At 43.5% G+C, this 15,970-nt stretch overlaps 1 protein-coding gene across 3 annotated transcripts in view; it reads left to right on the plus strand.

Annotated features, from left to right (window-relative positions):
- The first annotated feature begins 3,446 nt into the window (after positions 1-3,446).
- LOC143285510 (maestro heat-like repeat-containing protein family member 1) overlaps positions 3,447-15,970 on the plus strand; it is an 82,196-nt gene continuing 69,672 nt past the window's right edge. For all 3 annotated transcript variants that reach the window (XM_076592845.1, XM_076592844.1, XM_076592846.1), the window contains exons 1-6: positions 3,447-3,576; positions 8,659-8,804; positions 10,282-10,413; positions 11,860-12,022; positions 13,634-13,732; positions 14,949-15,100. In XM_076592845.1, coding sequence (XP_076448960.1) covers positions 3,519-3,576; positions 8,659-8,804; positions 10,282-10,413; positions 11,860-12,022; positions 13,634-13,732; positions 14,949-15,100 — 750 coding nt within the window. In that variant the 5' untranslated portion in view covers positions 3,447-3,518. The remainder of the gene's footprint in view (positions 3,577-8,658; positions 8,805-10,281; positions 10,414-11,859; positions 12,023-13,633; positions 13,733-14,948; positions 15,101-15,970) is intronic.

Here is a 15,970-nt window from a genome sequence, read left to right on the forward strand (position 1 = left end):
CCACGGCAGAGTGGGCATGCAGGGTCATCTGCTTTCCCCCATTTCACCAAGTTTGTTTTCGAGTGAAGGTCTTACACAGATCTTAGGATGAAGCTGATCATCATAGGGCCATGTTTCACATTTCGCTTCAGCTGAGGCTCCTTTGGAATGCATTTTTCCATGTTGTCCACTGCCCCTGCTGGCCTTGCTGGAATGCCTTGTGGACTCTTTTATCATCCTCTTCCTTCTTGATCTCCTGTATGATCATGTCTCTTTTTGCTTTCCCCCTTGCCGTGGACCACCATTCCATCTTTGTCGATCCCAGGCCCTCTCTGTTGGTTTGGGTGTGTCCTATTATTTCCTTCTTCTTAAGGCTTTCTTTCGCTGCACTGACTGCCTCCCTGACTTTCCACTTTCTGCCAGTCTTCAGCTTGGGTTGGTTGGATCTCACACTACTGTCACTCGAGTCTTCGAGCATGCTGAGAAGTCTTGCCTTCCCTACCTTGTATTCTTAGACAAGGGATTTCAGAGGTAGCCTCAGCATTGCTTGGCGACAGTAGAGTGCCACGTCAGTGAGACAAGGTGGGACACCGAGCCATTTGCGTGTGTACCTGTTGATCTTTGCCTCAATCGACACGGCTGTGCTACAACTGATATCATATATCAGGAGAGGCCACAGGAGCTTTCGTATCAGCATGGTCTGTAGGTGCCACACTTTGTATTTGCCAGGACGGCCACACTGGTCTATAATATGCAGGCCTTCTTCTGCTGTCTGCTTGGTTTCCTTTTTGTCTCTCAGAGACTCATCATTTCATCTTCCAAGGCTCTTGACTGGTTCATCTGACACCGTTGGAATGACTTGGTTGGCTACAGTGAATGTGACCGTTTCAGCTACCTTTCCTTTACGCAGTGAGAGGCTCCGTTATTTCTTTGGTTTGAAGTTCATCCTGGCTGAGGCAACTAGCTCGTTCAGCCGCTTCAGTATTTCACGGGTGCCATTCTCTTTTGTTGAAAGGACTGTTGTGTCATCCATGAAGGCTTTCAAAGGAGGTATCTGGTATCCATTACCGAGGTCAACTCAATCCGTTCCCTTCATTGAGGCCTTCAAGATCACTTCCATTGCCAGCACGAACAGGACTGGAGAAATTGCACAGCCCATGGCTATGCCCACTTCCAGATTGATCAAATCATGTATTCCTTGGTGGTGAACCGCATTGAGAAGCCATGGAAGTACTTCTTCAGCATTTCCCTGATGTTCGTTGGTACATGGTGCATCCCGAGAGCCAGTTGGATCTTCTCATGAGGAGCTGACCGCCAGATCCAGCCATACCACGTCAGGGTTCTTTTTCTCTGCCTTTGCTCTTTGGATTGCATCCTAAATCATTGTGGCATGTTCTACACAGCCAGGAACTCCTGGGATGCCACTTTTCTGGACTGACACATCCAGGTACCCATGCTTTTTACAACATTCTTAAATGACCTCCCTGAATGTACAGAAAGTATGTGCAAACATTTGCAGATGATACTAAACTTTACGGTAATGCACATGATAATTTTACACCACAAAGGGACTAAAAGAAGTTACAAAAATAGTCTGATAGGTGGAACCTATATCTTAATGTATGAAAGTGCAAAGTAAAGCACTTGGGAAATAAAGATCCAGTAAACAAATATCATATGAAAATAGAAAACATCACACAGGATTTTGAGAAATGCCAAATTGAGAAAGACCTAAATGGCATAACTTTTGATAATAGATTATCATTTGATACAAATATACATAATATAATGAATAAAGCCAACCAGATGGTTGGAGTATTAAGAGAACGCTTACCTGTTTAGATAAAGATAGTTTTCTTAAGCTATATAAAGCATAAGTTTGATCTCACACAGAATATGGTAATATGCATTGTTACGCGTGGCACCCATACCTCAAAAGACATACAATCTATACCTGTAGAAGGGTGCAAAGAAGAGCAACCAAATTATGAAAAAAATAGCAAATCCATGGGCTACCAGCAGAGACTTGCATATATACCTAAATCTGCATTCACAAAAGGTTAGAAGATGAAGAGGAGACTTGATTGTTCTAATGTCAAGTGCATATGCTTTAGTAACCTGACAATTAAGCATATAATTTTTGACTGTAGCTTGGTGTACACGAAAGTGTGTCTTCACAAGCGACTGAGAACGTTGATGTTTTTGACTTTTTGCATTCATTATCAGTTGTTTCGCTTGTCAGTTTAACGACTTCTCTTTTACGAGTCCTTTAAGTAATTTCCTGTAATTGTATTTAGAATTTTTTTTTCAGATTTCAACCTCATTTCACCCTCATTTGCTCAGTTTCCGCCAACCCTCCATTATTTCACATCTCCCACCCCTTCTAACCGATAATATTCAAATGTATTCATAAATACTTTAACAAAATGTCTTCAATCACCGATATGTGTGACGGGACATTAAACAAACTTCCTCCTCCTCCTTGATTGAAACCTATAGTATATAAACTGAGTAACTTCAATGATGTTAATGTGAATAACATTTTTAGGATGTCAGATTACCAGAGTACCGGCAGAAACTCAGTAATGAAGATTCAGTGTAAGGAGCACTGAATTGCACACTTAATATGGAATGCAGTACCAACTGAAACAAAACTGGCACGAATTGCTGATATGTTAAAAAAACCTTCTTGATATGAACACGAAATTAAAAAAACAACAACAACAATTTTTTGTTTTGTTTTGGACGAATGAATGAATATTGCAACGCCGTTGAAAGTGTGCGTATCCCACAAACAAAGAAACAAGAGAGATATTGAAAGGGGACATAAAAACAAACAAACAAACAAACAAAAAAACAAAAACAAAGCAAAAACAAAACAAACAAACACACACACAAAAAAACAAACAAACAAAAAACAAACAAACAAACAAACAAAAAACGCTGAACGCCAAGGCATTCTGCCGGCCCCTACACTACTGCTACTACTACTACTACTACCACCACCACAACAGCTACTACTACTACTACTACTACTTCTACTCACGACAATGATGACGATGATGATGGTAATAATAGGCTTCACAGTTCAAGAACAGACTGGCATCTTTTGAAGCAACATTGATAAGTCTGCATGCTACCTTAAAACTTAACAGCTGAACATAAAAAAAAAAAAAAATTATCAAATTTTACAACGGAAATAGATAACCCGCATTCCTTAAGTTACATGATCTGCATTTGCGTGTGTGTCGAACAAAAACCTAGGCCTTAAATGAATTGTGAATGGTACATTTTGCATGATACGCTTTTTATTTTTTCTAATTATCTTTCTTTTTTCTTTTTTTTCTTTTCTTTTTTTTTTTTTCACTGTATATTCCAAGGGAAAGAAGTGTTATTGGTAATCGAACGAATCACAGAATACTTTGTCTCCCTTGGTTTTGTTCCGGAAGTCTTCGTTTCGACATCACATGACGGCGAGTGCGAGGGAGTGAACGTTGGAAACTTTGCAGACTTTTTGTCAGGAAAACTGACAGCACTCTATGATAATGCCGGGCCCTGAAGGCGATTCAATTCGGGCCACAGGCGGCCAGGTCGATGGTGAGTGTGCAACTCAGTTTCTATGTTTACGCTTTGTCGTGTGCTGCCTTCTCTGAATAAGGAAAGTAGCTGAAATAGATAACCGAAATGTCGTCTGCACACTGTTTTGGTCTGGCCAGCACATGTGTTGTGACAGTTAAACGTTGATAATACATTGTCTTCACGGATTGATTGTTTTAATGACGTGTTATTAGTATTCAGTATGAACCCTTGATTGAAATAAAACAAGTCTGTGTATCGTCTTCCAAAAAAAAAAAAGCCAGTCATTCCACAGGGTATGTCGTGATTGTAGAATTGAGAAGAAAAGGAAAATATAAAGTACTTGCAAGTATATCTGATATAGACATATCAGTGTGTGCACACACACATTGTAACCCCCCGCCCCCCCCCCCCCCCCCCACCCCACCCCCGCCCCCATACACACACACATGCGCCCACACACAGACGTGCACACTGACACCTCACTCCCACCCACGCACCCACATACACATACATCATTACATGCATGTCTATAAATATGTATGCATGTAATTGTACATATAAATGCGTGCGCGCGCACACACACACACACACACATATATATATATATATATATGTGTGTGTGTGTGTGTGTATTGGTTATGCATGTGGACATGCAGGTGAACACACACACACACACACACACACACACACACACACACACACACACACACACACACACACACACTACATATTACAACATATTTATGCCCAGCATGTGATGTAGACAAAATTTGTTTGTATGAAAGCCTCACTTTTAGCAAGAGTGGACGGTCCCTTCACGTGATAGACTGAATAGTTGCTCAAATGTTTATTCAGCATTTTGACAAACAGTCTAAACCATTACCATAGTAGACACATTACATTTATTAACTTATAATGTTATTCACCTTCACCTTCACCTTCACCTCTCCCGTAGTCTGGGTTCAGACCGTTGGGGCACCGCTGCTGACCTGGCCACCACTCCTCTCCACTCTTCACGGTTTTCTGATTTCCTCAGGGCGTCACCGAGCGTCAAGCCTGTCCACCCCCGGATGTTGTCTTCCCATCTCTTCTTCTGCCGTCCTCTCCTTCTGCCTCCTTGTACGGTGCCTTGCAGGAACGTTTTGGCAAGACCAGATGATCGGGAGATGTGTCCATACCATCTAAGTTTGCGTTTTTTCACTATGGACAGAAGGTCTTCGTAGGGTCCAATACTTTGCTGGATTCTGTTCTTCACTTCCGTGTTAGTGATGTGGTCTCTGTAGGAGATGCCAAGTAGTCTACGAAAGCATCTCATCTCGACAGCTTGGATTCTTCTCTCGATGTCTGCAGTCAGGGTCCAAGTCTCGCAGGCGTAGAGCAATATTGATATAACCAGGGAACGCATCAGTCTGATTTTTGAGCTGAGAGCGATGTTTTTGTTGTTCCAGATGGTGTTCAGCTTGTTGAGTGCCGTTGTTGTTTGGGCAATTCTCGAGAGTACTTCTGGTTTAGATCCTTCATCTGACACGATTGCTCCCAGATATTTGAAGCTGTGGACTGTTTTAAGCTTTTCGTCGTTGACTTTGATGTCAATGCTGATGCCGTTGGTGTTGTTAGTCATCAGTTTGGTTTTCTCCGCACTGATTTGCATTCCATACGATGTGGAGGCTTTGTCTAGATGTTTGACCAGGCTTGCCAGTTCTTCTTCTTTTCCAGCCAGTCCATCAATGTCGTCGGCAAAACGTAGGTTTGTGATTGTTCTGCCGCCTATGCTGACTGTTCCTACATGCTCTTCCAGTGCGTCAGTCATTATTCTTTCTAAGAAGATGTTGAAGAGTGTTGGGGAGAGTAGACAGCCTTGTCTCACTCCGACTGTGGTTCTGAACCAGTCCCCGATGCTATTGTTGAGGTAGACGGCGCTGGTGGCTTTGTCATAGAGGTGCTGTATCAGTCTGATCAGGTTGGCGTTGATGTTGTACAGATTCATGGTAGCCCACAAAGCTGCATGCCAGACCCTGTCAAATGCCTTCTTAAAATCAATGAAGACATGGTAGAGGTCTTGTTGGTGTTGATGGTACCTCTCACATAGCAACCTCAAGTTGAAGATTTGTTCAGTTGTGCTCCTTCCTGGTCTGAAACCTGCCTGTTCTTCAGCAATGATGTTTTCTGCTTGTGGTTTCAGTCTGTTAAGCAGGATTTTCAACATGACTTTGCTGGGATGACTAATCAGGCTGATGGTGCGGTAGTTTTGACACTGCTGGAGATTGCCCTCAGTAGAACCTAAAAACATTATTTCAGAAGTGGCGTAGATTCATAATTCACCATTAGATCATCAGGAAAGGAGACCTGTAAGTAGTGTAACTTTTGTTATGAACACCAGTAAAATTACATTAGAATCAAATAATGTACACTGCCATTAAATAACATGCACAGAATTTTACAAAGACAAAGATGTTGAGCAAGGAAGGTGAGGATAGAGTACAAATTTTGATTTTTACAGAATTTTAGTTTCATGGTCTGGTTTAAATTCCAGTAGGTTTGTGCTTTAGTTACTGCCCAATGCTAATTGATATTTTCTAATGAATGAATCAGTCAGCTCGATCATCATATTATTTGATTGTAATGATAAATGTACATATTTAATGAGCTTTAGAAAATAGTATAGTCCATTATCTAATTAATCCAGTTGATTTGTGGTGTTTGGTCTTTGAGTTATCTGCATCACATTCACCTGACTAGTTGAGTTGTCACTGAGCAGTCATGACTATGACTCAAGGAGTTCTGTTGGACAGTCTTTGCCTGTAGTGTTAGCCCATTATCTGGTTATCTTTTCACTTGAAGCAAGAAAAGCAAACTCTCTTGATAACTGATCAAGAGCTGTATAGATTACATGCATGATAGTGTTTTGTACCTGAATGTGTTCATCTTTTCCATTATAGTTATTCATGACAGTTTATATAAGTCAGCTGAACATAGGTACATACAAGACAGATTAACTTGCTTGAACAACCGCCTTTCAAAGGCAAGCAGTGCATTTGGCCGCCTCCAGAAAAGAGTATGGAAAAACCACTCCTTGCGACTCTCCACAAAGATGCAAGTCTACCGAGCTGCTGTACTGTCAACACTGCTATATGGATCAGAGGCATGGGTGCTGTACCGGAAACAAACAAAGCGGCTGGAGCAGTTCCATCAGAGATGCCTTCGGTCTGTCATGGGCATCAAGTGGAAGGATTACATAACGAACATAGAAGTCCTAGAAAAAGCTCAACTGCAAAGCATCAATTCAATGCTCATGCTAAAACAACTTCGCTGGGCAGGACACATCACCTGGATGCCTGACACTCGCATGCCAAAAGCAGTATTCTATGGGGAGTTGGTCCAAGGCAAACGCAATACAGGCGCACCACAGAAAAGATTCAAGGACCAACTGAAGAAGCAACTATACCAAGCGGGCTTCAACCCCAAGACATGGGAGCAGTCAGCATCAGATAGAGGTAGCTGGAGATCTTCAACGCTCAGGGGAACCCAACACTTTGAGGAAACCAGACGACTGAACATCCAGGAGAAAAGAAGGAGAAGGAAAGACCCAGGTCCACAGCCCAGCAACGCAGGCCAGATCTACACCTGCCCACAATGCCACAGACTCTGCAGATCACAGATTGGACTAATCAGTCATCAAAAGGCATGCCGCCCATCCCTGGCGGGAACTTCCCACTGATCTTCACAAGCGAAGAACCAGCCATCATATAAGTCAGCTTAGCACAGGTACAAGACAGATTGACTTGCTTGAACACATAAGTTAAATAAGTTGAATCATGATAGATCCTCAGCATCACTGAATAATTCATGGTGAATGGAAGGGGAGCTGGAGGTGTCATGTTTAATGAATGCGCATTCTAAATTCAGGTGAATATGGGACAGGGAATTTTGTGTGTGTGTGTGAGCATGTACACTTGATTGGGCAAGCATATAGGTGTGTGAGACTGCTTTAATGTCTGTATTGTTTTTAATAGTATTTTCTTTTATTTTTTTGAATAGACAACTTATTAATATTACTGTAATTTTGTTTGATTTTGATGTCAGTTTGTAATACTTAAATTAGTTAATGTTCCTCCGTAGCTGACTTTCTCTTTTCCCCTCTTTCCCTGTCAGACATGAAGACTCACAATTTCTTGAGCAGTGGATTTCTCAAGAAATTGCTATTATAACTTAAAAGATTTTGTTAGGACTCGGATATCAAAGTTACATTCATGCACTTCTTAGTTTTACCGATATTCAGACTTTTATTTCACTGAGAAAATTACATTTCTTTTCTTCTGTTTTTGATACAGAAAACACAGTAGCTCATGTAAGCAAGCACACACACACACACACACACACACACACACACACACACGCACATGCAAAACCATAAAAAATGAAGCATGATTGCCAGTCCCCTTTCCATTGGATCTTCCAGCACCTAATTTCAAACAAGAAGGGTGACAGTTTATGAGTTATGTGTGTGTGATTTTAGAATAGAATAGAATAGAACATGTCTTTATTACCAAGTGTATCGGGGTCACAAGGAATATTTGGGGTTGGGGTGGGGGCTGGGGGGGATAGTACACAACAAGGTACGAACATGAATCAAAAATCATACACAAACACAGATACAGTACAAATTAGGATACATACAAGTGCATATCAATATAAAAACTTGTGTATACTCACACATGCACGCACTACACACACACACATGCACGCACACACACACACACGTGCACACTCACACACACACATGCACGCACACACATACACACACACACACACACACACACACATTTGAACAGAAGCCAGACTAACTCTGTGTGTGTGCATGTGTGTGTGTGCGCGCGCATACATGCTTAGTTGCTTGTGCATATGCATGTAAACGTGTATATTTGCGTGCGTGTATTTGAGAGAGATAACAGATAGAGATATTTCACTCAAGAATAGGCTCACCCCCTCTTGAAGGGGTACAAACAAAACTGAAAAAGTGAGAGAGACATAGGCAGAGAGAAAGAACAGAGAGCCAAAGGGATGAATGAAATCCGCCACTGGCACCGTTTTTTTTTCCAGACATGACGATGGCCCTGATCGACGCAGCCCATGACAAGGATGAGGAGACAAAGGAAGTGATCGGCACCGCACTCTTTGACCTGGGCAAGAAGAAACCCTTGCTTGTGCTCAGTGCATGCCACTCCTACCTCAAGAAACATACCAAGGTGAATACAGCTGCTCTTATGGTGGGTCTGTCATGGTGGACCAGCTGCTCTTATGGTGGGCCTGTCATGGTGGACCATCTACTCTTATGGTGGGCCTCACATGGTGGACCATCTACTCTTATGGTGGGCCTCACATGGTGGACCAGCTGCTCTTATGGTGGGCCTCACATGGTGGACCAGCTGCTCTTATGGTGGGCCTGTCATGGTGGACCATCTGCTTTTATGGTGGGTCTGTCATGGTGGACCAGCTGCTCTTATGGTGGGCCTCACATGGTGGACCAGCTGCTCTTATGGTGGGCCTGTCATGGTGGACCATCTGCTCTTATGGTGGGCTTGTCATGGTGGACCATCTGCTCTTATGGTGGGCCTGTCATGGTGGACCAGCTGCTCTTATGGTGGGCCTGTCATGGTGGACCAGCTGCTCTTATGGTGGGCCTGTCATGGTGGACCATCTGCTCTTATGGTGGGCCTGTCATGGTGGACCATCTGCTCTTATGGTGGGCTTGTCATGGTGAACCATCTGCTCTTATGGTGGGCCTGTCATGGTGGACCAGCTGCTTTTATGGTGGGCCTGTCATGGTGGACCATCTGCTCTTACGGTGGGCCTCACATGGTGGACCAGCTGCTCTTACGGTGGGCCTGTCATGGTGGACCATCTGCTCTTATGGTGGGCCTGTCATGGTGGACCATCTGCTCTTATGGTGGGCCTGTCATGGTGGGTCTGTCATGGTGGACCAGCTGCTCTTATGGTGGGTCTGTCATGGTGGACCAGCTGCTCTTATGGTGGGTCTGTCATGGTGGACCATCTGCTCTTATGGTGGTGGTGGTCTCCACTCTGACTCATGTCAGGAGGCTTACCTGTCAGAGGTACTGGAATGCAGAAGAGAAGAAAGGAAAAGTGAAGTGACTGTAAAGTGTGTAGTGCTCTACACTATACCAGAGGAGTACACTGTGGAAATGTTTAATTTGTCCATTATCATTATTGAACATCAGTCAGGTACCTGTCCTCTTTTTTTTTTTTCAAGCTGATGTGGGGTAGCATACATGGATCAGTATGCACCCTTTATCAGCTCCATGAAACCAAAACTGAGAATTGATTATAATGATGGATGCTTTAATGAAACAAAACCACAATGACTGGTGTTTTCAATCAATGAAACAAAACTACCAGGAAACACACATTCACACGTATTTACACATGTGCGCACACGCGCGCGCGCACACACACACACATGCACACATGCACACACACACACACACACACGTATCCACACATTCACACACACACACTCACACACACACACACACACACACACACTTTAACACACACACACACACAGAGACTCAAATAACACACACACGCATACACATGTATTCATACATTCACATACACTTTCATACACAAACACACACACACACATATTCACACACTTTCACACACACACACACACACACACACACGTTTTGTTGCCTTCAGTTGTCACTGGACCACCGCATCGTGATCCTGAACTGCATAGAGCGCATTGTGAAGGAGACGCTGGACGCTCTGGACGCTCGCATGGCTGTGGACCTCATTCAGCTTGCCTCCCAGGAACTCACCCAGTCCAAGGTAACCAGGGGGGATCCAGGTGTGTGGGGTCCAGTGTGTGGGAGTCCAGGTGAGTGTGGGGTCAGGTTTCTGAGGTCAGGTGTGGAGGTCTAGGTGTGTGTGGTCAGATGTGTAGTCCAGGTGTGTGGGGTCAGGTGTGTGGGAGTCCAGGCCTCCCAGGAACTGACCCAGTCCAAGGTAACCAGGGGGGTCAGGTGTGTGGAGATGCAGGTGTGTGGGATCAGGTGTGGAGTTAACGTGTATGAAGATGCAGGTGTGTGAAGATCCAGGTGCATGGGGTCAGGTATGTGATCTGTGTGCATGGGGTCATGTGCCTTGAGATCCAGGTGTGTGAAGATCCAGGTGTGTGGGGACTCTTTAGAAAGGAAGTGTATCATCAGGGAAAATGTATATTTTATATTCTAGAACAAGTTTAAATTTCAAAAACCAATATTAAACATGCAGTTTCATGCACAAGTTGGTCAGAAAAGAAAATTATCACACATCACACGATTCTTTTTATCTAAGAAAATGTTCTCTTCTAATGCTGTTATAAAGAATTCATTCTCATTCTGACATGAACTCTTGAATATTTTGATGGCACGTGATTTGTGCTTGCCAAGCCATAGACACATTGATGATTGAACATGAATTCACTGGTCTGATGGCCATACAAGGCTGTGGGACCTTTAACCTTTTAACCTTTTGTTTGTCAGAGGTTGGAAACAGTCCTTTTCTTTTCTCCTCAGTCAGTGTTGTGTGAACAGCTGGTGAATGAGGGTTGATGAGGGCTGTCAGTCAGTGTTGTGTGAACAGCTAGTGAATGAGGGTTGATGAGGGCATTTAGTCAGTGTTGTGTAAACAGCTGGTGAATGAGGGTTGATGAGGGCTGTCAATCAGTGTTGTGTGAACAGCTAGTGAATGAGGGTTGATGAGGGCTGTCAGTCAGTATTGTGTGAACAGCTAGTGAATGAGGGTTGATGAGGGCTGTCAGTCAGTATTGTGTGAACAGCTGGTGAATGAGGGTTGATGAGGGCTGTCACTGTTGTGTGAACAGCTGGTGAATGAGGGTTGATGAGGGCTGTCAGTCAGTGTTGTGTGAACAGCTAGTGAATGAGGGTTGATGAGGGCATTTAGTCAGTGTTGTGTAAACAGCTGGTGAATGAGGGTTGATGAGGGCTGTCAATCAGTGTTGTGTGAACAGCTAGTGAATGAGGGTTGATGAGGGCTGTCAGTCAGTATTGTGTGAACAGCTAGTGAATGAGGGTTGATGAGGGCTGTCAGTCAGTATTGTGTGAACAGCTGGTGAATGAGGGTTGATGAGGGCTGTCACTGTTGTGTGAACAGCTGGTGAATGAGGGTTGATGAGGGCTGTCAGTGTTGTGTGAACAGCTGGTGAATGAGGGTTGATGAGGGCTGTCAGTGTTGTGTGAACAGCTGGTGAATGAGGGCTGTGTGTGGTGGCAGGAAGTGGAGCCGGACTGGCAGACGGCGGCGAGTGGTGTGCTGGTGGCCCTGGGCAACAAGTACTGTGACGACGTGATGGGGGAGATGCTGCAGAAGTTCCAGCCTGGAGTGCTGCCACACTTCTTTGTGGTGCAGACCATTGGCAACCTGGCTTCTGCCAATGGTACTCGTCCCTCCACCACTAGTTACTTTCTTTTTATCACAGGATTGGGAACGTTTTGTTTTCTATACTTTGAGCAAGGTGGCAGAATAGTAAAGATGCTCTTCTGCTAATACAGAGTCCTTGAGGGTCTGGGTTTGAATCCTTCTCTTGACCTTTCTCCCAAGTTTGACTGGAAAATTGAACTGAGCATCCAGTCGTTCGGATGAGATGGTAAACTGAGGTCCCGTGTGCAGCATGCATTTGGCACACTGAAAAAGAACCCATGGTAACAAGAGTGTTGTCCTCTGGCAAAATTATTTAAAAAGCAAACCACTTTGATAGTTAAACGAGTATACAAGCTTGCACTCAAGGCCTGACTAAGCATGTTGGTTATGCTCCAGGTCAGGCATCTGTCTAGCGGATGTCGTGTAGCATTCAACATTTGGATTGCCCTTGTATTGTTAAATCAGATGCTGCCAGTCCTCCATCTTTTCCACCAATTCACCAACTGATTCCCAGGTATAAAGGTCCTTCACTAACTGATTCCCAGGTATAAAGGTCCTTCACCAACTGATTCCCAAGTATAAAGGTCTTTCACAAACTGATTCCCGGGTATAGGGGTCCTTCACAAACTGATTCCCAGGTATAGAGGTCCTTCACAAACTGATTCCCAGGTTTAGAGGTCCTTCACAAACTGATTCCCAGGTGTAGAAGTCCTTCACAAACTGATTCCCAGGTATAGAGGTCCTTCACTAACTGATTCCCAGGTATAAAGGTCCTTCACCAACTGATTCCCAAGTATAAAGGTCTTTCACCAACTGATTCCCAGGTATAGAGGTCCTTCACTAACTGATTCCCGGGTATAAAGGTCCTTCACCAACTGATTCCCAGGTATAAAGGTCTTTCATCAACTGATTCCCAGGTATAAAGGTCCTTCACCAACTGATTCCCGGGTATAGAGGTCCTTCACAAACTGATTCCCAGGTTTAGAGGTCCTTCACAAACTGATTCCCAGGTTTAGAGGTCCTTCACAAACTGATTCCCAGGTGTAGAAGTCATTCACCAACTGATTCCCAGGTTTTGAGGTCCTTCACCAACTGATTCCCAGGTATAGAGGTCCTTCACCAACTGATTCCCAGGTATAGAGGTTCCTCACTAACTGATTCCAAGGTATAGAGGTCCTTCACCAACTGATTCCCAGGTATAGAGGTCCTCACTAACTGATTCCAAGGTATAGAGGTCCTTCACCAACTGATTCCCAGGTATAGAGGTTCCTCACTAACTGATTCCAAGGTACAGAGGTCCTTCATCTTTTCCACTAATTCACCAGCTGATTCACTGTGCCACTCAACAGCTGCTGATGACTACTCTTTTAGGCCCTATATGATTTTCTCATGCATTGTACAGCATATGCACTCTCATAGGTACCCCTTTTTAGCTCCCGGGATGGTTATCACTGTTGTTGACATGAAGTAAGTGTTGACATTAAAGATGAAGGTGACAGGTGTATGGCTGTGTGTGCAGTGTATGGCATGGTGCCTCACCTGACTGTTGATGGTTATCACTGTTGGTGACATGAAGTAAGTGTTGACATTAAAGATGAAGGTGACAGGTGTATGGCTGTGTGTGCAGTGTATGGCATGGTGCCTCACCTGACTGCAGTGCTGGGAACTATGCTGCCCATGCTGGGTCTGGCTAAGTACGACAACATGAGATGGGTCTTTGCCTCGGGTGAGTGGGGGTACTGTTGACCTGGACAGTGTTTTCTCAGAGTATAGGCTCTGTGATTCTCTGTCATGTTTGGAGTAAGAGAAAGATGATAAGAACACGAGTCACAACAAGTACCTGAGATAGAACTTACTTGTCAGGAAACCTAATGGCGTAAATGTTATTTCTGCCCTTTGTAAAAGTGGTGGGACTCTCTCAATGTTGTCAGGAAACCAAATAGTGTAAATATCACATTTACCACGTGCAAGACTGGTTGGATTACTTGGAAACTAAATAGTCTGTATCTGTCTGATAAAAGACTGGTTTTACTGTCGAAATATTATCAGCAAATCAAATAGCCTAGATGATATATCTGCCTAGAAATATTGCCTGAATATTACCTGGAAACCAGATAGTGTAAATGTTATGTCTGCTGTGTGTAAGACTGGTGGGATCATCTGCTGACACATATTCTCTGTACCCCACATTGTAAAAAAAAAAAACAACTACAAGCACAGCTTACCTTTTATACTTTGGTCCTGTCACCTGGAATAAACTTCCTGCCAACTCTGTCCTGCTGAAACAAAATCTCCGTTCAGTCAATCAATCAGTCAAAAACACTTTATTAATCCACATGGAAATTAACTTATGCAATCACAGGCTCGTTGTAAACACCAACATAAAATGATCATGTGCAACATAAAAAGAGATTAAAACTAGTCAGATAAGAATTCCCAATAGCTGACGACAGACTAACACCAACCATCCACCCCCTCCCCAAAAAACACTCACATTAAGACAATAGGGTATTGCACAACAATATTTACAAATGAAAACGTCCAATAAATAAAAGGTATATATTACTAAGATAACATGTATGCGCGCGCACGCACACAAGCACACACACACACAGCCACACACACACACGCGCGCGCGCACACACGCACACACACACACACACAGAGGTTAAGACCATAAGGTATTCAGATCTGGGCTCAAAGCATGTCTCTACAAACCTGCTTTCATGGATGTGTAGGTTGTTGGCATGTGGTGTGTGTGTATGGGGGTTGGGTGGGATGTTGGGGTTAGGTAGGATGTGCTGCACTGTTACAACACAATCTTCCTGGGGAGAGCAGCCCAAATTATCACAGAAAAATCCGTTGTGACAAAGAATGATACAATACGATATGATACAATACAACCCAACACAACACATTAGAGTGAGTACTATGTCCCCCAGCACTGTCCAAGTTCAGCGAGGCCATTGTGGAGTATGTGGCCAACCTGGACAAAGCCCCAGACTCCTCTGTGTCCAAGGACAGGTTTGCCGGAGAGATCTTCTCCGCCTATGAACTGCTCTTCAACAACTGGCTCCAGTCCAAAGAAACCAAGGTAACAGCTGGGCTGAGAGTGTTGTTGGATTGAAGACCACAGTCACGAACCACTTGACCTCAAAGGCGAAATGCCAATAGCTCGTTAATCTCACCCATACAGTGTTGTTGGCTCTCTTAACCCTTTGCCTCCAGACATTGTTGAAAGAGGATTGCAGCATGGAATGTCTTTAACCCTTTGACTGCTGCTGTTTGGTATGCTTGTCAATGCAGTGCTGTCAGCTCTATTATCTATTATTTATTTACTCTTTTTTTTTTCTCAAGGCCTGACTAAGCACGTTGGGTTACGCTGCTGGTCAGGCATCTGCTTGGCAGATGTGGTGTAGTGTATATGGATTCGTCCGAACGCAGTGATGCCTCCTTGAGCTACTGAAACTGAAACTGAAACTGTCAGCTCACTGAGATAAGAGAGAGCTTACTGGTCAGGATGCCAGTGATCATTCTTTATCTGGACTTTGACTGAATTACTTTTGTTCAGCAAAATCAGTGACACTGTTGAGGAGAACACAAAAATAGTAAATGCTCTTCAAACTCCTGCCACCTTGATTTCAACTGTTAAGGGTTAAAGCGTGATATATAACTGTAACTCATGACAGTTCATCTTTGTTTATTCAACAGTGGGTTTTGTTCTTTGTTTGTTTGTTTTGTTTTGGGCTGTTTAAAAAAACAACAACTTCATTTGTCTTCATTTTCTTCCATGATTAAGTTTTGATTTTTAATTTTTATTTCAACTTTGACGTCCTGTCTCAAATGTCATATAAAGTGTGTGAGTAAAGTGTTTGGTGTTGTATTTTAGAAAATTGTTCTGTCACATTACATATCAGCCATCATTTTAGAAACGTGTCCACTTCCAGTCAAATTGCGGAAATGT

Source organism: Babylonia areolata, chromosome 9, assembly GCF_041734735.1.
Source record: "Babylonia areolata isolate BAREFJ2019XMU chromosome 9, ASM4173473v1, whole genome shotgun sequence".
NCBI lineage: Eukaryota > Metazoa > Mollusca > Gastropoda > Neogastropoda > Buccinidae > Babylonia > Babylonia areolata.